The 23,862-nt window shown below is 43.0% G+C and overlaps 1 protein-coding gene across 10 annotated transcripts; it reads right to left on the bottom strand.

Moving 5' to 3' along the window:
- Positions 1-1,368: 1,368 nt before the first annotated feature.
- LOC111974550 (fibrous sheath CABYR-binding protein) lies at positions 1,369-22,714 on the bottom strand. Of its 10 annotated transcripts, XM_070446930.1 has the most exons (14): positions 22,501-22,714; positions 19,523-19,837; positions 19,331-19,486; positions 15,463-15,510; positions 12,408-12,446; positions 11,395-11,625; positions 11,158-11,199; positions 9,239-9,337; positions 9,022-9,108; positions 4,239-4,343; positions 4,051-4,143; positions 2,505-2,657; positions 2,328-2,400; positions 1,369-2,233 (listed from the first exon to the last, which is right to left on the bottom strand). In XM_070446930.1, the coding sequence occupies exons 1-13, from the start codon at positions 22,543-22,545 to the stop codon at positions 2,338-2,340; spliced, it is 1,476 nt and encodes a 491-aa protein (XP_070303031.1). In that variant the 5' UTR covers positions 22,546-22,714; the 3' UTR covers positions 1,369-2,233; positions 2,328-2,337. The 10 variants fall into 10 exon arrangements, with proteins under 10 accessions (XP_070303031.1, XP_023858098.1, XP_023858097.1 ...); XM_024002330.2 differs by having other exon boundaries at positions 4,248-4,343; positions 19,331-19,837; XM_024002329.2 differs by having other exon boundaries at positions 19,331-19,837; positions 22,501-22,713.
- Positions 22,715-23,862: the final 1,148 nt, after the last annotated feature.

Below are 23,862 nucleotides of genomic sequence, written 5' to 3'. Positions count from 1 at the left end.
ATTATATTTTTTACTCGATCGCTGATTTGATTTCACTTTTATATAGTTTTTAGCCAGTAGTTCTGAATATAGCTCTCACGAGCCAAAAGTGGTCCCCTAAAATTGTGTACTACGTCACATATGTGCAGATATGTGCACCACGTCATTGCTCTCTGTCGCGCTCTGCTGTGTGTGCGCATCTTTCTAGCTTTCACTCAAATGGCAAGGGTCTGAAGCACATTGGCTGGAACCCGAATTGCTATGGGGCTGGCCCACATGGGGAACATTTTGGGGGAAATGGCGCTGCACAGATCCATAAAACAGTTGCTTTCAAACTAGGGATTTCGTGGCTAATTGAGGTAAGACAGTAATTCTGCTCATAGATTATGCATGTATGAACTACATATTGACACATCCAGCCCAAAATGGGAGGTTTAAAAAATATATACTAGTTGCCAAAGTTCCGGAGCATGTGTTTAATGACCATAGTAATAAATGCCATGAAGCCAACCTTACTAGCGTTAACGCAATGACTGGAAGTCTATGGTAATAGCATGCTAACTGTTACCAAAGACCTCTAGTCATTGCGCTAACGCTAGTTAGCAACTCCCTTCAAACTGCACACAGAGATACAAAAATCCATGAGTTCATCTGGCTCTGGGGAAGTTAATCTCGGTTACCCAGAAGAGAAATTCTCACACGTTTGTAACTTCACATGCAGAATCTGACCATGGGAGATTATGGGGAAGTAAATAAAGCAATTCATTGCCAAAACCCCGAAGTATCCTTTTAAGGCTGCATTAACACAGGCAACCCAATTCTGATATTTTTCCACTAATTGGACTTTTGACCAATCAGATCATATCTTTTGCCAGTAATTGGTCAAAAGATCAGAATTAGGCTGCCTGTGTAAACACAGCCGAGGTAGCAGACATCTATGGACCTGGGGAGATCCTCCAAATGAATACATAAATCACCCAACAAGTCAAATGCTTCCAGTCTCCTAATTGAACATCCTAGAAGCAAAGGACTAGAGCCTGGAGTTTTTCCTGAACAGGTTTCAGACAGAAATCCTGGTTGTAATTATGTCTCACTTTGGTAAAGTAACAAGCTCACATACCCGTATGCTATGCTTTGCCATGTAATGTTAACACTCTCCAACTGTGCGATCGCAACATTTCTAGATTGTGGTGCTATTAATTACTGATAAAGGATTGTGAGCTAATAACAACTGTATTCCATCCCACAAAATGTGCTTGCTTCAGCTGCCTGAAAGTATTTATAGTTTCAAACGTTATGCTAATGTGGAACTCAAGCTGAATGTGTTAAAACGAACAAAAACATGATTACTAAGGAATGTAGAAAACAGGCCAACAACTGAATCAAGGACTTGGTGAGTAACATCTTTATTCAAAAAGGTGAATGAAATCCAACCCAGCTCCTCAATTACATGACAACCCCATGGTCTCTTCCAGAGCACGTAACTGAACACAAACAGCGGTTGTACCACATCATATGGTCTATACAAAACAGAAAAACTAAAAACAGGATCTACAGGCCCCCATACTCTGTTTTCAGTTGGCAGCGTAGGTAATTAAATGTTAAGAGCATCTGGTCAGAGGACCTAAAACTACACACCATTTCACATTGCCCAGGACAGACTTGGGACTGTAGACACACTGACACTACACAGTAAAGAGGGTGGAGCTGTCATCATACAGTCCCTGAAAAAACAAAAGTACCACAATGGGGATAGGGAGAAGAGGGGGTAGCTATGGTACTGTACAAACTGCGATACTGTCCCTTCACAAAAAGGCGTCAAACCAGGTTAAAACAGGAAACGTGTACAAGGAATTAATCCCTCTCATCCATACAAACATGGTCCAAATGTGAAGACAAGCCATTGCCACATTCATCAATTCTACAGTATTCATACACAATGCATGCCATTTACAATTGATGCAAATCCACAATACACGCAATGGGATACAGAAATCTATGAAAGCCATCATTTGTTTATTCCAAATTGTCACATTCTGATTAAAAAAAAAAAAGTCTTATTCCCCCACCTTCATATCGCATTTTAAACTTGTTTAATATTTTTTTTGTAAGAACCCAAGCAAGAAAGGCACTGAGTGTTGGATGTCTGTCAAATTTCCCAGCGGTCCCTTTAAGCCCTAAAAAATGAAAAGTAAAGTTCGCTGGTCGGCTCACCGTCAGGCTCTCTTCAGTCCTTCATACTGACTGAGGAAATCTGTGGGGAGACAGGAACAATAACAGAATGTTAATGCCAATCCAGACCTTATGCATTCAAATGCAGTGTTTAGGGAGATTAAACAAGTCGTCACCCATAGAGATCTATCCCTCAATGGCCACCTCAGCTGCCATCTGTCCATTCAGCACTGCCTCTGTTGGGATATCCTAAAAGAACAAGAAAAGAGTTTAGAACCGAGGGTGGTTGATTTGAAATACTTAAAGACTGATCACAATTGGTTGGGAGAGTTCAATACGGTATAGGTTCCTACCTTGGGGGCGGCGAGCTGCGTGTGACACTGCAGTTCTGAGATGACAGGGTGGGGGGCGGATAAATCTCCAGAGATGACGTCAAGGACCATCTTCTCATCTATGGCATCCTTTTTAGCCTCGATTTGCATCTGGGCTTCAATATCCTCTTTAGCCTGTGAAAGCAAACGCAGACAGTCAATGTTGTTGAGCGCACCACTAAGTTTCAAGTTGTCAAGTGCACAAGTACAGTGAAGTGCCTTTCTTGCAAGTTCTTTCCCAACAAAGCTTCTTACCCCATGTGACCTACTTGTTGTGTGTATGTACTGACACATAACTGATAGCTGCACACACATGACATGTTTTTAAATGTATGTAAATTGTGTTACGTTCCCCAATTTCTGTGTTGTTGTGGGTTTGTATGTGGCTATGTGTGTATTTCAGAAAATGGCTTCCTGAAGTCCTAAGCAGCCGATTGGTCGGACCCATCGATAATTGGAGCTCTGACCCCGCCCTCTCGTCAAAGGATACAGCTGTCTTCAATTAGACTCCTTGTGCAGCTTAAAAGCCAGAGTTCCTTTGTTTAGGAAGAAAGAGCTTCTGGGTATGCCCCAGTATTGTTTGTTGCTCAGGGAGAGCTTCTTTGATATTCTGTGTTGGTTGTTGCTCAGACACTTTTTGTGAAGAATTTTGTAGCTGGTCCTGCGGAGATATGTTTATGTCAAAAGGACTGTTTTGATTATTCTGTTTCATTTGTTCCCAGGGTGGAAGGGGAAGGCACCTTGGGAGTGCTTAGGCAAGAGGCCTGCGGGCATACATATACCCGTAGTATGTACTCTGTCTATGCACACTAGGTAAGACCTGGGCGGACTACCCCCTGTATTTTGGTTAGCACGCCAGGTGGCGTTAATAATAGATAAGTTGTGGGTAGGAGAGGGGGCTCTTTAACTTTAACTTTCTTTGCTTTGGTTCCGTGTTCCAGAGATTCCCTGTTAACGGTGTAATTCTCTGCCTTTGTCATCCTTACCCGCACCTGCAATCCCATACCTCTTTCACTCCACGGGGAGTTGAGTGTAGCAGGGTGTGTTCCCTCCCAAGAGGTGTGTGTAACAATTGTAAAGTATTCTTTTGGTCTAATATTTTTCGTTGTCGGACCCCAGTAAGACTAGCTGTCACTAATGGGGATCCTAATTAATCAATATCCAGAGTAGTAAAAAAAAAACAGTAGTCCCACTACAGTACTTGGCATGCCCAATGCAATGAAACAAGCTGGAGCAGCCCACAACCAAGGGAATGAACAGAATGTAAAAAGGAAGACCACAAGGAGAGAGGCGAGGGAGTATCGATCCACAGATGGCAGAGAGAGGAAGAACCCCTGGAATGCCACATTTCAAAATGTGCGAGAGCATTTAAAATGAGGCAAGTTATGAGGGGATAGCCTACACCCAAGTGTTTGATTATGTTAAGGCTTATTATATAGCAAGGTGATTGAGTAAAGAGTTGGTTGAATTCATTATTCAAAGTTAGTGAGTGGATGAGAAGTTTAGGTTATTATGATTCAACTCTGACCATCAGGCCCTCCGAGCAGGGCCGGTAATCGGGTGGAAGTACGTCGTCTCTCACCCCCATCTTTGTCACCTCTTTCTCCTCACACTCTGGCTCCTGACACCAACCAGACAACAGGGTTACAGGAGTGTGTTTTGTGTCACGTCTGCTCTACTAAAGCATCTCTGCATAGAGAAATGTAGGAGACTCACGTCAATTACTTTTTCAGCTGTGACAGGGGCAGGCTCAGTGACTCGAGTGATGTCGTTCAGCAACTCCGATAGGGCGTCAAGTGAATCCGTTGGGACTGCGGGCACCTGAACAGAGATGACACGCAGTCGGACTTGAGGAAGGGGACATCAGCAGGTGGTCATACTGTATGATTGAAGGTGTGCCAAAACAACATGTGACCACATCTACGACCACATCTACATGCACACCAATATCCTCTTATTATTCTGGATACTCAAGTATTCTGTTTTTTAGTTGACGCATGTAAACATCATATCCCGTTTACAATAACACGAAAAAGCTTGTATCGCGGTTATGCGAAACCCCGAAAAGAAGCCTGAGATGTTGATTTTTGACAGGATACTGTGGCATGTAAACATCTTATCCCGTTTACTGTTGTTTTTCACGGTCTCCGCAGGGACTGTTTCACATATGGGTGTTGTGATGTTTTCATCTGATTGTCAAACAAATCATTTTAAAAAGTATGTTATAGCTATGTAGTTCGATCCTCCATAACAAATTATTTGGACCGTATAGCCTACTGGCTTATGCTACTTTCACCCCTAATTTGGATACTTTTCTGCCTATATTTTCCAACATTTGGTAGGCCATTTGTCAACTATGTTAGATACATGCAGCTTCTCTTCTTGTCATAACTTGTTGCTCAGAAGACTAAAGTTCGTCTTGGGTGCATATTTTATGTGGTTGAAATACTGTCTGCTTGCATAAGTGTCAAAGATAAGAAAACAAGTTACACGTGCATTAAGAGATGCTGAAAGAAATCACATTACTCCACTCCTGTTCCTGAAACAAAATTACAATTTGTTGTCTAATTTTACTGCAAGAAATGCATCATTCTGCAGAGTTCATATTTTATTACTCTACATGTGAGAGGTTATAGACCTACAGTCAGTGTCCAGATTTCAGTTACTATTCCATTTAACCCATATGAGGAATATTCTGTTTATTCATGGATACAGGGATACTCGTGAGCAGGATATCAAAGGTGCATGTAAACAGCTTATCCCGAACAAGACCTTAAGCGGGATATGAGCTACTATCTGGAATACTGTGCGCATGTAAACGTGGTCAATGCTGCCTAGTCAAGTTGTGGTCAGAGTGCGGTCTGGTCTTCTCTCACCTTTCATGAGTGGAGAAGGTTCCAGCACGGTCAGGAGGGAGCTCTGGAACACCATGCTGACAGTCCGCATCACAAATACCCGCCTCATCAGAGAGCCAATACTGTGGAGACACACAAGACAGACAACCAGTCACAAATGCCATTTGACACACACACAGGCAAAGAATACTGTGTAGTATGTGTATGCTAACAAAAACAAACACCATATTTCCTTCTACAGTAGCACACACACCCACACTCCAGGGTTTCCATGAGGAAAATGTGGCACCGGACATTTGACTGGCAGCATTTTAATTTACTGGACATTCGAGAATGTTTTTAACCTCTTTTTCTCCCCAATTTCGTGGTATCCAATTGGTTGTTACAGTCTTGTCCCATCGCTGCCACTCCCGTACGGACTCGCGAGAGGCGAAGGTCGAGAGCCGTGCATCCTCCGATACACAACCCAGCCAAGCCACAATGCTTCTTGACACAATGCCCGCTTAACCCGGAAGCCAACCGCACCAATGTGTTGGCGGAAACACCGTACACCTGGCGACCGTGTCAGCGTGCATTGCGCCCGGCCCGCCACAGGAATCACTAGTGCGCGAAGGGACAAGAACATCCCTGCCGGCCAAACCCTCCTCTAACCCGGACGACGCTGGGCCAATTGTGCGCCGCCCTATGGGTCTTCTGGTCGCGGCCGGCTGCGACAGAGCCTGGAATCAAACCAGGATCTCTTGTGGCACAGCTAGCACTGCGATACCTGACATTTGAGAAATTTACCAAACCCATACGTAACATGATCAGGGCGTCCACCCACGGTATTCAGAATGACAGAAATCACATTTAAATTATAGTAATTCATCTTAACAAATCATGAACCTCAAGGATGAACGGTGTGGGTCTTCTTGCCGAATTCCATTTAAAGATGTTAGAATAACTCCCACATTTACTTTTGCTCAGCCAACAAGACGAGTAATGAACAACCAAACCACAAGCCTATGTCAATCTACTAACCCCAATTTGTTATTTGTTTAGGCTCTGTAATCCAGCACTTTGAATTTGAAATGATACAATGACTATGAAGTGCAGACTGTCAGCTTAATTTGAGTGTATTTTCATCCATATCAGGTGAACCGTTTAAAAATGAATGGCAAATAATGTAATTATTGCGTGCTAGGAATATGGGACTACTTTAATACACATAAGTGAATTTGTCCCAATACTTGTTGTCCCCTAAAATGAAGGGACTATGTACAAAAAGTGCTGTAATTTCTAAACGGTTCACCCACTATGAATGAAAATACCCTAAAATTAAAGCTGACAGTCTGCACTTTAAACTCGCTCATTGTATAATTTCAAATCCAAAGTGCTGGATTACAGACCCAAAACAAAACAAACAAAACATGTGTCACTGTCCCGATACTTTTGGAGCTCACTGTAGGTTACTGGTTTCAATAACATAAAGTTTTTATAAAATAATTGCATCCACATTTGGTCTTATTTTGGCTAGACTACTTTAAAGAATGGTAAACATGCCTCATAATATGTAGTATAATGTTCAGGTTTCAAACTATTTAGTATATGTTTTCCAAATGCATACGGCCTCCAGCTCATTGCAAAGTGGTGTGTGACGCACTGAAGCCTACCTGCCATTATAGGCACTTAGAATGGCGAATGGGAAGTGCACTTCAAATACCAGTTGAGAAATAAAAATAGTATCTCTTTTTTATCATGCTATCAAAATTGTTTTTAACATGAGATTTCAGTTAGAATTGTTGCACAATGATTGGGCTTATAAAAGCACATTTCCCTCCAGCAGCACCAGGAGCTGTAGCTGCAGGTCTCGTGCTGTCAAAGATGTTCAGCTTAAACTAGGCTCTGTATGCTAGGCTCTGTATGCTAGGCTTTGTATGCTAGGCTCTGTATGCTAGGCTCTGTATGCTAGGCTCTGTATGCTAGGTTCTGTATGCTAGACTCTGTATGCTAGGCTCTGTATGCTAGGTTCTGTATGCTAGACTCTGTATGCTAGACTCTGTATGCTAGACTCTGTATGCTAGGTTCTGTATGCTAGACTCTGTATGCTAGACTCTGTATGCTAGACTCTGTATGCTGGGCTCTGTATGCTAGACTCTGTATGCTAGGCTCTGTATGCTAGACTCTGTATGCTAGACTCTGTATGCTANCTCTATAAGCTTGGCACATCTAGCCACTGGGATTTTTGGCCATTCTTCAAGGCAAAACTGCTCCAGCTCCTTCAAGTTGGATGGGTTCTGCTGGTGTACAGCAATCTTTAAGTCATACCACATATTCTCAATTGGATTGAGGTCTGGGCTTTGACTAGGCCATTCCAAGACATTTAAATGTTTCCCCTTAAACCACTCAAGTGATGCTTTAGCAGTATGCTTTGGGTCATTGTCCTGCTAGAAGGTGAACCTCCGTCCCAACTTAAATCTCTGGAAGACAAACAGGTTTCCCTCAAGAACTTCCCTGTTTTTAGCGCCATCCATCATTCCTTCAATTCTGACCAGTTTCCCAGTCCCTGCCGATGAAAAACATCCCCACAGCATGATGCTGCCACCACCATGCTTCACTGTGGGGATGGTGTTCTCGGGGTGATGAGAGGTGTTGGGTTTGTGCCAGACATAGCGTTTTCCTTGATGGCCAAAATGCTAAATTTTAGTCTCATCTGACCAGAGTACCTTCTTCCATATGTTTGGGGAGTCTCCCAAATCCCTTTTGATGAACACCAAACGTGTTTGCTTATTTCTTTCTTTAAGCAATGGCTTTTTTCTGGCCACTCTTCCATAATGCCCAGCTTTGTGGAGTGTACGGCTTAAAATGGTCCTATGGACAGATACTCCAATCTCCGCTGTGGAGCTTTGCAGCTCCTTCAGGGTTATCTTTGGTCTCTTTGTTGCCTCTCTGATTAATGCCCTCCTTGCCTGGTCTGTGAGTTTTGGTGGGCGGCCCTCTCTTGGCAGGTTTGTTGTGGTGCCATATTCTTTCAATTTTTTTATAATGGATTTAATGGTGCTCTGTGGGATGTTCAAAGTTTGGGATATTTTTTTATAGCCCAATCCTGATCTGTACTTCTCCACAACTTTGTCCCTGACCTGTTTGGAGAGCTCCTTGGTCTTCATGGTGCCACTTGCCTGGTGGTGCCCCTTGCTTAATGGTGTTGCAGACTCTGGGGCCCTTCAGAACAGGTTTGTATATATAACTGAGATCATGTGACACTAAAAATAAAGTCCAACTGTGTGCAATCTAACTAATTATGTGATTTCTGAAGGCAATTGGTAGCACCAGATCTTATTTCGGGGCTTCATAGCAAAGGGGGTGAATACCAATGCACGCACCGCTTTTCTGTTATTTTTATTTTTTAGAATTTTTTGAAACAAGTAATTTTTTTCATTTCACTTCACCAATTTGGACTATTTTGTATATGTCCATTACATGAAATCCAACAAAAAATCAATTTAAAATTATAGGTTGTAATGCAACAAAATAAGAAAACGCCAAGGGGGATGAATACTTTTGCAAGGCACTGTATGTGCTACTATCCGGAATACTGTGCACACCTAAATGTGGTACTTGTGTGTATGTGTCAAGAGTGGGTATGATTGGAGCGCGAGTGTCACCTGCTCAGCCATGGCTGCCTCCACAACGGGAACAGATTCTGTGATGGCAAAGTCAGCCATTATGTTGATGACAGGGTCTACTGGGGCCTGGAGAGAATAGACAGAGTTACACATGAGCCCAATGTTCAGAAATACAAATTCCAACTTCACTTCCATTTCAACTTTCTTACTTAGAAAAGTGAACGGACTGAGAATGCCATATCTTGGTCAGCCTTACCTCTACGAGGAGCTCTGCTGGAGCGACCTCGGCTATGGGGGCTTCTTCGACCTGTGCTTCCACGGGCTTCCACAGCTTTTCTGGGATAATTTCTGTCTCCTGGGAGGTGAGAGGTTGGGGCACATGTCAGTTTAACACCAAAGCAAAAATTAGGTGACAATCTACCATTGCTTCCTGGGTCCTGTTTGTATTAAGCAAACACAGAAGTGTCAAATTTGTGAAGTGCTCCAGCGATTCTTCCTAATAGGAACGATCACTAGCTCAAAAGCCCAGCCTGCGTTGAACTGATACGAACGCTTTGAAAATTCATCTAGATAATATGTCCCATGTGCTCCCTCTCCGGCCTCTAGGTCAACAGGCTGCTCATTATGGCACACACCTGTCACCATCACTCATCTGGACTCCCTCACTTCCTTGATTACCTGCCCTATATATGTCACTCCCTTTGGTTCCTTCCCCAGGCGTCATTGTTTCTGTTTCCTGTCTGTGCTTCTTGTTTTGTATTATGTTCCGTTTTATTTTTTTAACCTTTATTTAACTAGGCAAGTCAGTTAAGAACAAATTCTTATTTTCAATGACAGCCTAGGAACAGTGGGTTAACATTTTTACCTTGTCAGCTCGGGGATTCAATCTTGCAACCTTTCGGTTACTAGTCCAACGCTCTAACCACTAGGCTACCTGCCGCCCCATTTTATGTTTCGACTCTCAGCGCACATCATTACAATGTATAAGAAGTTGCACAATTAAAAAAAGATACTGAGCAAAAATATAAAGTGTTGTAAAATGTTGGTCCCATGTTTCATGAGCTGAAATAAAATATCCCAGAAATTTCCCATATGGACAAAAAGCTAATTTCTCTCATATTTTGTGCACAAATTTGTTTACATCCCTGTTAGTGAGCATTTCTCCTTTGCCAAGATAATCCATCCATCTGACAGGTGTGACATATTAAGAAGCTGATTAATCAGCATGATCATTACACAGGTGCACCTTGTGCTGGGGACAATAAAAGGCCACTAAGATGTATAATTTTGTCACACAAAACACAATGCCACAGATGGCTCAAGTTGAGGGAGCTTGCAACTGACAATGACTGCAGGAATGTCCACCAGAACTGTTGCCAGATAATTGAATGTTCATTTCTCTACCATAAGCCGCCTCCAACGTCGTTTTAGAGAATTTGGCAGTATGTCCAATCGGCCTCACAACCACAGACCACATGTAACCACGGCAGTCCAGGATGAAACTGTGGGTTTGCACAACCGAAGAATCTCTGCACAAACTGTCAGAAACCTTCTCAGGGAAGCTCATCTGCGTGCTCGTCGTCCTCACCAAGGTCTTGACCTGAAGCAGTTTGGCGTCGTAATCGATTTCAGTAGTGGGCAAATGCTCACCTTCGATGGCCACTGGCATGCTGGAAAAGTGTGCTCTTCACAGATTAATCCCAGTTTCAACTGTACTGGACAGATCTGTACACAATTCCTGGAAGCTGAAAATGTCTGTTCTTCCATGGCCTGCATACTTACCAGACAAGTCACCCATTGAGCATGTGGGATGAACTGGATCGACGTGTACAACAGCGTGTTGCAGTTCCCGCCAATATCCAGCAACATTCCACAGGCCACAATCAACAGCCTGATCAACTCTATGCGAAGGAATTGTGTCGCACTGCATGAGGCAAATTGTGGTCACACCAGATACCGACTGGTTCTGATCCATGACCCTACCTTTTTTCAAGGTATCTGTGACCAACAGATGCATATCTGTATTCCCAGTCATGTGAAATCCATAGATTAGGTCCTAATGAATTAATTGCAATTTACTGATATCCTTATATGAACTGTAACTCAGTAAAGTCTTTGAAATTGTTGCATGTTGCGTTTATTTTTTTGTTCAATGTAGTAAGAAATTCAGCTTACCACTGGAACATCTTCAGGTGCCTCTGTCATAACAGTCTCATGCTGAAAAGAGGAGAAATTACAATAAAAAAATCTAAAATAAAAATCTTATCAGATGCTTTCTGAATGCTGTTTAAGAGAAAAGGGAAGGAACAGAGCAAACCACACACTACATGCACATTCACACAAGACAACATCACGTAACAGAACACAAAGGGCTCGAGTTGAGTTTTCAACAGAGGCAGAGAGATGTAGCACCTCTTCGACATCAATATCTTCAGGAATGACTTCAGCTTTGACAAAAGGACTGTCTCCGTCTTTGATTCCCGACTCTTCGAGTTCAAGTTCAGCTTCTACAACTGGGGCAGCTTCGGCCTTGACCACGGGATCGGGCTCTGGTTCTTCCTCAACTACTGCCTCTACTTTCACTTGGACCTCGTCAACTATTTCAGCCTCCACTTCAGCCTCGAGCCACGGCTCTTCATGAGTCTAAACATGCAGTGGAACACCGTCAAACACCACACCATGCAAGGGCAGTATGGCTGATATACACACAGTAGGCTACTAATGAAACACCTTAGATTCACTGCAGGTTCTACCTTGCACCTGGGCCCGATTTCCCGATAGCGATGGAACTTAGGCTTATGAGTGTTTTAACGATGCATCTTTCTTACAATAGCCGAAGATGCGTTTCCCAAAACACCCCTCAGAGAGAGTGGTCGCTAAGTGCATTGTTGGAGCATGTGCCAATACTGATAGGATCAAAAGATCAGCTTTCCCTATTCAAATCTTACCATAACATTAGAATTATTTCACACTACAGATGACTGATCAGCTCCTAGAGCAATATTACCACCTACGGGTGTAAATATTGAGGTGGCTAATTCTAATGCTTACCCAATAAAAATCCATTAATTCATCATTGCGCACATTAGGCTACACATCATGAACTATATTGAGCAATTACAGACAGTAGTCTAGAAGTAGATAAATAGAACTCAACAGAGATAGATAAACCCTGTGATTGTATGTTTAGTGGAGATCTTCTGTGTAAAGTGACACGGGAGGGGGGAAAAAAAAGCACCCTACGATGCACTTAGCTGTTCTATGAGTTGTCTGAGGCAGCCGTTAAATTACTAACGTTTTTAAGTGCAACATTAATAACGATGGTTTTAGGAAACCGGGCCCAGTATCACTTGGACTAAAATGGCATGCACTATATTATTTTCATATTGCACAGTGACAGACTAGCGACAAAGGTCATATTTTACCTGTGCGATCTCTGTGGTAATGGCTACGGAGTTTTCGACCTGAACAGGGACAACAAGGAGTTAGTGTACATATTTATAAAATAAAGAGTACCGTTAATGGTCCAACTTAATGCAGAAGGAGAGGTAGTTGTTGAACACACTGGTAGTGAAAAGGTGGGAGGAAGGTGTCATACTAGTAGGAACACCTTTTTAAAAATTATTTATTTTAGGGGGTATCAGCTTTAATAATGCAAATAGATTGTGGCTTCTGTCAATGCAATTGTCTGCATAATTTCCAATCCCCCATATATATTTATTTGTACTTTATTATTTTCCCCTAAACCTACCACCCCTCCCCTAATTGGACTAAGCTAATGGATTTTACTTCCAGCTTTACATACTATATACATTTTACGGGCATAGTATATTATACATTAGTTATTTTTGTTTGTTTTTAGTCTCATGCTTCAGCTACCCTCAACCCCTCCCATCTATCTCTGAACACCATCCAGTTTAGATTTTTTATTTGCCATATACAGTGCATTCGGAAAGTATTCAGACCCCTTGACTTTTTCCACATTTTACGTTACATCTTTATTCTAAAATATATTAAATCAGTCAGTCTTCATCGTTAAGGTACTCATCGGCGTTGCTGAGTGTACGTGTGATATCTGTAATAAAACAAAATAGGAAGGAAGAGCTGAGGCCAGTAACACTTCTGGGAGATTCAATTACATTTAATGGAATTAAAACATTTCCTCTCATGACTGCAAAGTACAACTATGTTCCATTGTGGACTGGACAGTTCTTTATTGGGGGTTCCTCGCTTTGGCATCTTGCATTCTTAGTAGTGTTACTGAAATACAGTGCATTCGGAAAGTATTCAGACCCTTTCTCCACATTTTGTTACTGCCTTATTCTAAAATGGATTAAATAAAGCATTTTCCTCATCAATCTACACACAATGCCCCAAAATGACTAAGCGAAAACAGGTTTATAAATGTTTCCTAATAAAAAACAAATACCTTATTTGCATAAGTATTCAGACCCTTTGCTATGAGACAAAAAAATTGAGCTCAGGTGCATCCTGTTTCCATTGATGATCCTTGAGATGTTTTTACAACTTAATTGAATTAACCACAGGTGGACTCCAATCGATTGGACATGATTTGGAAAGACACACACCTGTCTATGTAAGGTCCCACAGTTGTCCGTGCATGTCAGAGCAAAAACCAAGCCATGAGGTCGAAGGAATTGTCCGTAGAGCTCCGAGACAGGATTGTGTCGAGGCACAGATATGGGGAAAGGTACCAAAAAATGTCTGCAGAATTGAAGGTCCCCAAGAACACAGTGGCCTCCATCATTCTTAAATGGACGAAGTCTGGAACCACCAAGACTCTTTCTAGAGCTGGCCGCCCGGACAAACTGAGCAATCGGGGGAGAAGGGCCTTGGTCAGGTAGGTGACCAAGAACCCGATGGTCCCTCTGACAGAGCTCCAGAGTTCCTCTGTGGAGATCGGAGAACCTTCCAGAAGGACAACCATCTCTGCAGAACTCCACCAATCAGGCCTTTATGGTAGAGTGGCCAGACGGAACTCCTGCAGAACTCCACTCCTCAGTAAAAGGTACATGACAGCTCACCTGGAGTTTGCCAAAAGGCAACTAAAGACTCTCAGACTATGAGAAACAAGATTCTCTAGTCTGATGAAACGAAGATAGAACTCTTTGTCCTGAATGCCAAGCATCACGTCTGGAGGAAACCTGGCACCATCCCTATGGTGAAGCCTGGTGGTGGCAGCATGATGTGGGGATGTTTTTCAGTGGCAGAGACTGGGAGAGTAGTAAAGATGAATGGAGCAAAGTACAGAGAGATCTTTGGTGAAAACCTGCTCCAGAGTGCTCAGGACATCACTGGGGCAAAGAGATTCATCTTCCAGCAGGACAACAACCCTAAATACACATCCAAGACAACGCAGGAGTGGCTTCAGGACAAGTCTCTGAATGTCCTTGAGTGGCCCAGCCAGAGCCCGGACTTGAACCCGATCGAATATCTCTGGAGAGACCTGAAAATAGCTGTGCAGCGACGCTCCCCATCCAACCTGACAGAGCTTGGGAGGATCTGCAGAGAAGAATGGCACACTTTGTTTGGGGAGTTTCTCCCAATCTTATACCCAAGAAGACTCGAGGCTGTAATCGCTGCCAAAGGTGCTTCAACAAAGTACAGAGTAAAGGGTCTGAATACTGATGGAAATGTGGAAAAAGTCAAGGGGCCTGAATACTTTCCGAATTTTTCAATTGTGCTGTGATGTTTCACAAAAGTTATGAACCTTTCTATTCTCATACTGTAGTTTAGAGATTGTCAATTAAAGATAAACACTTTTGCTATGAGTATTATTATATTATTGATCGATTGACTATTACTTTTCAGATCACCCAGCAGTGCTATTTGCAGAGTTAACTCCAGGTAAATGTTGCAATTCTTCAGCCAATCCTGAACCTGCAACCAAAAACAAGCTACATATGGACAGGACCAAATCAAAATGATCTAATGATTCTGTCTCTTCGCAGAAAAATCTGCAAAGCTGCAAAGCTATAACATTCTATTGGTTGCAAGAATTTTGTATAATAATTAACATTTTGCATCCGGCGTCGTTTTGTGTATCAGTTCATAAACCAAGTGTGATTTTCGGTACATCGAAAATCTCTTCACAACTATTTTGCAATCTGTATGTCACATCCGTACATTGTTTGGTCCTTACATAAAACTGTTATACTTATTTTGTTTATAACAATTTTCTTTATCCAATGTTGGTCTTTTTTTTGCGGTAATGCTGCAATAAGTTGGTTGTAATTTTGGATAGAGCAGACATTTCCATGTATTTTTGTTAGCTGCATGTAGGAACACCTTTCTGTAGACAGGCTTGTTCTTTGTTCAGACCCTGCTGCTCAACCAGAGCCATGTTTGAGCAACAGCAGAAGACTTGTGGGATAATTTCGGGGTGCCCGGGGGCTCCATGACTGGTTCAGCGAGTTGAGGAATAGAGTTCAGTGAGTTGATTGGAGGGGGGGGGGTTACCTTAAATTCAGCAAGAACTGACACAGGGGCCTCAGGAATGGGTATGGCCTAGAAGAAGTAGAGAGAAAGGAGTCGTTATGAATATACATTTCACTGACTGCTATAGTCAAGTGGATATAAAGTTAAACTAGCCTGATATTGGAGTGGCAGAGTAGCAGTCATCCGGTTTGGAACATCAGGTTAGGATTAAGCAATTCAGATTTAAATTCTGTATTAAATAATTAATACAACTACATGATGGCATTTTATTTTAGAAACAGTGGTGGGTGGGTCAGTGGTGCCCAATTGTTATGTTTTTCACTCAGTTGTAAAAAATGCAAGGTTTTTGCTAAATATACTTTCAGAGATCATACACCTTTCCTTAGAAAATACACTAGGGGTGCACTGCACACACACCTCCCTCAGTGCTGGCTTTGTGTCGGCTACATAGGAGTATGTGTGTGGGGGGGGTATGGAACACGAAGTTACGTTAGAGCCAATTACATAATGCCAGAGATCTGCCACGCCCCCCTCCTATCTCCCTCTCTCCATGGCAGGCAGAGAAAAGAGAACAAATATCTATTGATAGCTCAAGATGGAGGTTACGAGGAAACCATCTTTGCCTTCACCCCCTCCCCTCCACCAAGCCTTTGTCTTCTGTGCCACATGGTCCATCTCCCCACCTCGGTGTGTAATTCACAGCATGGACACTTGGTACTGAACACACACACTGTGCTATCAGGTGTGTTGACCAATACTGACACGGTCTACAGCACATCATTTGTGCAGAGATTGTAAATAATTTACAATTACTGGGACTGGAGCATACCCTCCTACATAAAGTCTATATGCTACTTTACAAATGATACTAGCCAGGCCAGAAAAAAGCCTGTCTAAAACGGGTACCCTATTGGAGGGAGATAGTGTTCCATTAGCAAGTCAACAAGAATAACACCTTAACAAAACACCCCTACTCAGTTCCATCACAGCAGATGACACTAATCACACGACCTCCACATTGACCAAACCTCAGAACATGGTTAAACACCGAAATTATACAAACTGCAGATAGAACACCTCTGTTCAAATGGGCAGTTATATGTTTTTATTTAATTTAATCTTTATTTAACTAGGCAAGTCACTTAAAAACAAATTCTTATTTACAATGGCGTCCTACCAAAAGGCCTCCTGCGGGGACAGGGGCTGGGATTTAAAAAAAATATAATAATAATATATATATAAATATAGGACAAAACACACATCACGACAAGAGAGACAACACAACACTACATAAAGAGCGACCTAAGACAACAACATAGCAAGGCAGCAACACATGACAACACAGCACGGTAGCAGCACAACATGACAACAACATGATAGCAACACAAAACATGGTAAAAACGTTATTGGGAACAGACAACAGCACAAAGGGCAAGAAGGTAGAGACAACAATACATCACGCAAAGCAGCCACAACTGTCAGTAAGAGTGTCCATGATTGAGTCTTTGAATGAAGAGATTGAGATAAAACTGTCTAGTTTGAGTGTTCGTTGCAGTTCGTTCCAGTCGCTAGCTGCAGCGAACTGAAAAGATGAGCATCCCAGGGATGTGTGTGCTTTGGGGACCTTTAACAGAAAAAGTCATCAGCATTTTTCTAGCACGTTATGTTACTAAGACAAGGGGTCTAAAAGTGATCCGTTGAAGGGACCCTTAAACAAAGGAGCCACCATAACTATACTGAACAAGCACGTAGTCTATAGCTAAAGGTAAGTAAATATATAGCTTGGGTAGAGCTGTGTAGAGGGAGGGAGAGACTGTGGGCTACAGGCCTTCCACTGGCAGCCTATATTCACATAGCCACAGCCGCTACTACCATCCCTAGCTGTTGTGGAACACTGTGTACCAAACTGGTCTGATCGCAGCTCTGTCTCGCCAAAATGTACAAAACTGATCCTAGTGCAGCCCTTTCTATCAGACAGACCACAGTTGAACCCCTTCAGAGAACATTATGGACATAATGTTCCTAGTACACACCCCCTTCCTCCTCCTCCTTCCTAGTAGCCAAGTTCCTGTTTTTGCTGTAGAAGCTAGGGAACAATATACCCACAATGTAAAAAACGAACAATGACATTTACTACAGAAATCCTGACAGAGCTAAATGGAAATCCAATTCCAATGGAGGGGAACTTTTGGAGACCAAAATAGAGAAATGATTCAGCACACATAGGAGAGCTAGCCTCGTGTTATATTCTGGAGAAGCTTCCTATATGGTAAATGCTTCCACATGTGGGAGACAGAGAGAGATGGGTGAAGCGGAGGAAAAAAATGGTCACCTTTCATAACAAATGCCTAGTTTCAGTCAGCCCAGGAAGGCAGGCACTAGAAAGGTGGGGGGCTCAAGGGTGGGGGGACATCATGCAGAGGCACTAGGTGACAACAGGTGCCAGACAGAAAGTGCACCTCTATAGGGGCCCTATAATTGGACACACAAGAGGGGAAGAGCGGGAAAGGGGAGGAGCCAAGAGAGAAACCTGGTACAAAATGTTTGGCCTCAGATGCCCCGCCCCCTCCCTTTCAGGATAAGATAAACACACCCCCCCATCAGAGGGGGGGCTCACCTGTGTCTCTACGGTGACGTCCAGTAGGGGTGTGGAGTCTAGGGGCCTTGGCCCCCTCAGCCAGCTGAATATGAGCCCCATCGTGAAGAAACCGCAACCGACTGACTGACCAGAGCCACCAACTGTCAAGCCTTTCTCTACCTGCACCGACGGTTTATGGATTTGGGCGCGTGCAGTGTCTCAGTGCTCCTATGTTAAGAGTACAAGGATGTGCAAATCTTACCAACTATATAAAACTATCCTGACACCGAGTGTGTATAACACACCCACTATGTGTGTGCGTGAGTCCAAAGTACCTTTATGAAAGCCTGTATGTGTGTGTCTAAGGCGTTTCTGGCATGTCTACGGTGAGCACAGCAGCATAGGGCTGAGGAAAAGAGGGCTGGGGGGGCGGGGATCCGAGGGCTGAACACCGCCTGGGCCCTCAGAGACTGCAAGGGGAGTGAAGGGCTGGTACTTTACTGTGGAGGTCTATCGGCTGACCGTGAGTCCATCATCATATATAACCACCCCCTTATCCCTCGCTACACACTCACATACATGTGAGAGCACATGTCAGCACACACGTCATATGTGGTCATAGCTACAGCATCGGAGCTACAGCATCGGAGCTACAGCATCGGAGCTACAGCATCGGAGCTACAGCATCGGAGCTACAGCATCGGAGCTACAGCATCGGAGCTACAGCATCGGAGGAACTTTAGAAAATATTGCACTAACGCCAGTCACGTGTAGGGGAAAGCGTTAGCTAACCTGGTTCATTAGAAAACCTTAACAGCTTTAGAGGAAAGTATTCATGTTATTAAGTTACTCTTACCACAATCTTCTGGAAAACACAAGTGAAATCAGTTTTAGAACAGACAAATCCATCCAAGACAAATTACAGTAGACAAGGTTAATGTATAGTGACTGCAACAGGGGCCCTGCCTACACTCCTGTACATGTACAGCCTCTGTTAAATAGAACATGCTGTTCTCCTACTGCCCCCCCATCTCCTTTCCACACCACGCTAACACTACTTCATCTCATTTCCATGGAAAGCAACCAAGGCAACCATTTTGCACAGCAAAGCAACCAGGGAACCATTTTGCACAGCAAATATATAACTTTACTCAATTGTTGGGTGCTGGTTTAATGTTTGGTACAGAAACTATGTCACTTGTGAAAAGAAATGTAAAAAAATCCCAGTCCATGCCCAACACATCAGAAACCACCTGAACCCATATCCTCCCCATTCCCAAACAAATTCAAAATGGGAGAGCGGGTACTTACCTCAGTTACTGGCTCAGTCCCTGGAATTATGCTTTCTTCAACTTCCTGCCCTGCTGTAGTTTCTTCTGTAGGGGGCTCAACTGGAGCTTCTGCTTCTACGACTGGTGCCTCGACTGGGACTTCTTCTGGAGCCTCGACTGGGACTTCTTCTGGGGCCTCGACTGGGTCCTCGACTGGGACTTCTTCTGGGGCCTCGACTTCAACCTCCACTGGAGCTTCGACTGGGGTCTCAACTTCAACCTCAGCTGCTACCACTTCAGGCTCTACAACCGCCACCGCAGGCTCAGGCTCTGGTAATTTGACTGGGGCCGGTGGCTGTACGAATGGGACCTTTACTACTATAGTGGGGGGAATAAGGGGGTGACAATTGGATATTTCAGGGGGCTTTACGACTGGGACCTTTACTACTGGACCTTTACTACTGGGGGGTGCCACGGCAGCCACTCCTGAGGTTCCTTTGCCTGCGCCAGTAGAATGCTGCTCCTCAAGGACCCTCCTCTGGGCCTGCTGCTCAACACAAAGACAGAGAGAGAAGTGTGTCTGATGAACTTTACTATGAATCCCTCTGCTTTGATTAAACAGTGAGAGATGTAGAGAAAAAATATGAGGAGAGGTTGCTGAAGGTAATCCAGCCAGAGGGCTGTTTGTTATTGAATTACTTGTCTAGTTTGGAGTTAAGGGGAGAGGGCCTATTCTATTCGATGAAATACCAGGAATACCAAACTAGGACCAACATGTTTTCACAGAGAGGACAGAGGACTAAACCTTTGGGCTATGGTGCCAATCAATGCGGCGGAGGGGGGGGCAAAACAGGTTGGATAATGGTGGTAAATTGTCTGACTCCGAGTGATTCTGACACGTCAAGTCAGGCGGGACCGAAACCTGCGAGTCAGCAGGGCTCAGGGCTAGGGATGGGGCCCCGCAGGGAAGACTGAACTAATCACATCAATCTTATTATAATCATGTTATAATCACACCCTATGCCTCGTTAGCTGCGAGAGAGGCCCGGCCAGCCAGCAGAGTTTACAGAGCTGCCAAGCGCATAAGCCCAGTGAGTGTACATAAAAAAACAGCTCTGCCTTTTGGTCTGTCAGTCAAAACAACACCTCCTGCCCCTTTGCACTGGTACGATTTAGAGTTGAGCCAGTCAATAGGAGTAGACTTAAAACCATTTACCAGACATCGTCATCCTTTGGAAAGAAACTAGAGAGACTTGTTTGAAGGGGCAGGGGAGCACATGTAAAAAGCACAAGTTAAGAAAAGCACTGAAGCAGAACATGCGCCCTAGTTAGTGATCGGAGCGTCAATCAGCAAGAGAGTCCCCTGCTGTCTTGTTTTTGTTAAAAAAGATCTTTATTGAAGTTTCACATTTTAATTTTACTATCAAATCATTCGCATAAATACACATCAACAACAATACATTTAGGTTCATAATTACATAACATGATACAGATTTCAGTGTGCATGGAAGTTTATATATATATATATATATATATTCTTATAGACATCTTGTCTTCCAAATTGTACTGTTCACAATATTTGTTTAGTAATGTTAATGCATATTATATATTATTGTTCACCATACTTCTTTAGTAATGTCATCCATGTAAATATCAAAGACACCCATGCACCTCCATAGATATCTTGAGCATGCAAAGGTGATAAGGATTTGGGATAAGTTTTTATCTGGGCTTCTGTGACAGGTTTCAAAGATTGCACAGGCCCATGGCATGCATAAAATTCATTACCAAATACAGCCTTGGTTTGAGTTAGGGGGGAGGGTGCTTAGGAGAACTCCAATCTCACCATACTGAGAAGTATTTGCAAGGGATCTTAAGTGTAGTGCATGTACAATATTAACTGACTTACGGCAGGCCTATGAAAGAGCCTTGGATAACATCTAAATGATTTGTAGAATATACATTCTAATTAATTTATGTTAATTGAAGAATACACATTGCTAGGTGGTAAAAGTGGAGAAATGTGTCCCTTTGTTGCATAAGGTGATCATGGTATAAATGGAGGGGGGCACAGGTTCTAAGATGGAGAACACATTTAACTCCTCTGCCCCCCCCCCCCCCCTCCCTATGAAGGAAAGGCTCCTCCACCCAAGCCCCAGGTACAGAATGTGCAGAGCATCTTGCAAGATATGTGCTTGTGTAAAAGAGTAAATTATTGCCATTCCACCTCTGAGCATACAATTAAGATGTTTTACGAATCCGACCAGTACGTTAAATGCTATAACTCCGCTCACGATAATTCAATGAATAGCTGACAGTTTATGCCCAATGACTGACCAAGCAATTGCAACCACAAACTTCGAGCGCACCCACTGCATATGAGCGCAATTTGCGCCGATGTTGCGTGCTTGTGATAAACCGTTCATTCAATTGACAAAATCTACGAACCAGCATGACCACGTCACTGATTGTTTATAACAATTTGTAGATAGCCTACTTGGCCGAGAAGCATACACAGCGAGATCGAACTTTATGCACGGCCCTTATCAAACATTGCCAACAGCGCGCTGTGTTATCGCGGAAAGCCAGCAAGGAGAGGAACGGCGAGCCACATCCAATGCAGTGTGCCCGCCATGTAGTTGGGTGGATTGGAATGGATGGATTGGAAATTATGTTAAGCATGTATGACGGACATCTTGGCAGTGGTTTCTTCACATGCATCCACTCGGCTTAAAAATGCATGACTGAAGTAATTTAGGTTTGAAAAACAATTTAGTTAGCGTACAAGGTTTGTTCATCCATGGTACCGATCCTTCATCCATTCCATACACACACACATATAGTAATCGAAGTGCATTGAACATTTCATCCATTGAAATTGCATAATTTTAATGGATGAAATGTTCAATGGACTTCAATTACCTGAGTGGATGAAAACATGGAGCGAAAATTAATTCCAAACATCGCAGGTGATCATAGCCTAATTCAGTGGTTCCCAACCTATTTCGGTTACTGTACCACCAACTGAAGTTTGCTCTGCCCAGAGTACCCCTGAAGTACTCCTCATGTGCATTTTAACAGTTGGCCTATAGTCTCATGAGTCTTCTCAATTATCCCATGTTGATAGGCCAAGTACCCCTGGTTGGGAACCACTGGCCTAATTAGCTACAACACTGAGAAACTGAACGCGCCCAGGTGGTCCGCACTTACCACCCTTCTCATGCGGAGCTTGTTCTTCTTTCTCTTGCTGGGCATGTTCGCGTTTTGGGTTCACGCAAGAAAGAACTATAAACTTTGATTTCTGTCCTCCCCGGAGATGGAGGAGAATAAAAAAATGCGCCGGAAAACAGGAGAATGTAGCCACAGTACCCCGGTTTGATGACCAGATGTTACTGATGGACGGAACAATGTGGATGTTTTTAAAGCCCTTGTTGTTGTTTTTTTCATCTCTGCCTGGACCTATCGGGGAGGGAGATTGTGGAGGGGGCGTTGACGATAGAGGGGTGTGTGTGCCCCTTGGTTGATTAGTATCGAGTGGGCTTGCCTTGCCCACAAACTGGCGTTGTTTTCGGAAGTTATGTAACTCCATCGTTTTGGACGTGTTCCGAAAACGTACCCAGCCCCCTTTTCGAGTTCGAATTTGTTGATTCTGTTTGAATTTTGAAATTGTGACCAAATGTTGTCTCACTCACGGTTGGCTTGGCTGCCTAGTCTTCCTCACGTTATCCTACGTTATCCATAAATATCCTATTTATGCGTCTCTGTTTAGAAAATGTGTAAACTACTGCCCATGACAGGATTTTAGCTCCGGAGAAATAGAGTAGGCATATCTTGTGAAGTGTGTTTGTCTCCGAGTTCAGTAATGAACATCGATTGCAATAATCTGAGCAGCATCATAGATGAGCATGCGTGCGTTATGTTCTCCGTGCTCCACCTCCGCGCGCTTCAGTAGCTTCTGTAGCCCAGCGCGAAAGAGTGATTTCGTGGCTGTAGCACATTTAGAGTTCGATTCATACCCAGTAATCTAAAACAATTCATGAATTTAAAACAAATAACACTTTGTTTGTCATAGACGGACAAGATTAATATGAGATGAAAGGCGAGTTCCTAATGAGTTCAGAAAGCAAAGCTAGAGCTATGTGTGAGATTCACAACGATGGGGGCAGACGTTTTGATCAAGAGTGACCTTTAGAAAATATGCATATTTTCTCTTACACTAAATATACAAATATGTATATTACAGTTAAGGAAGGTGAAATCTTATAGTTAGTAGTTTTATAAATAGATATTTAGAAAAAATATAAGTGATTTCAAGTCTTCAGTTTTGTTGAATAGGAAATACATATAAAATATTTCATATTTTTATCATATTTGTACTGTGTACTTCAGCTTGTTTCCTCAAAAGTGACTGCACCTCAGTAAAAAACATTTTTAAATGACCAGAAAGGTGAGATTTTAACATTTCTTGGTGTATGCAACATTGCTAGTTATTGTTTATGATAAATAATTACTTTTGGGGTTTATGTAGATATTTTTTAATTACATTTAGTTACATTCAAGAGGTTAAAGAGT

This window comes from Salvelinus sp. IW2-2015, linkage group LG15 (assembly GCF_002910315.2).
Source record: "Salvelinus sp. IW2-2015 linkage group LG15, ASM291031v2, whole genome shotgun sequence".
NCBI classification, from domain to species: domain Eukaryota; kingdom Metazoa; phylum Chordata; class Actinopteri; order Salmoniformes; family Salmonidae; genus Salvelinus; species Salvelinus sp. IW2-2015.
Note: the sequence above shows the minus strand (reverse complement) of the source record. Positions and strands in the feature narration are given on the sequence as shown.

What these genes read in the sequence shown, in the direction of transcription:
- LOC111974550 (XM_024002329.2), bottom strand. Translation starts at nt 22,545, where the DNA reads ATGCCCAGCAAGAGAAAGAAGAACAAGCTCCGCATGAGAAGGGTG. An exon ending in GGACTGAGCCAGTAACTGAG is followed by an intron (nt 15,511 to 19,330) that starts GTAAGTACCCGC and finishes TACTTCTTCTAG; the next exon opens with GCCATACCCATTCCTGAGGC. An exon ending in AAGATATTGATGTCGAAGAG is followed by an intron (nt 11,200 to 11,394) that starts GTGCTACATCTC and finishes TCCTCTTTTCAG; the next exon opens with CATGAGACTGTTATGACAGA.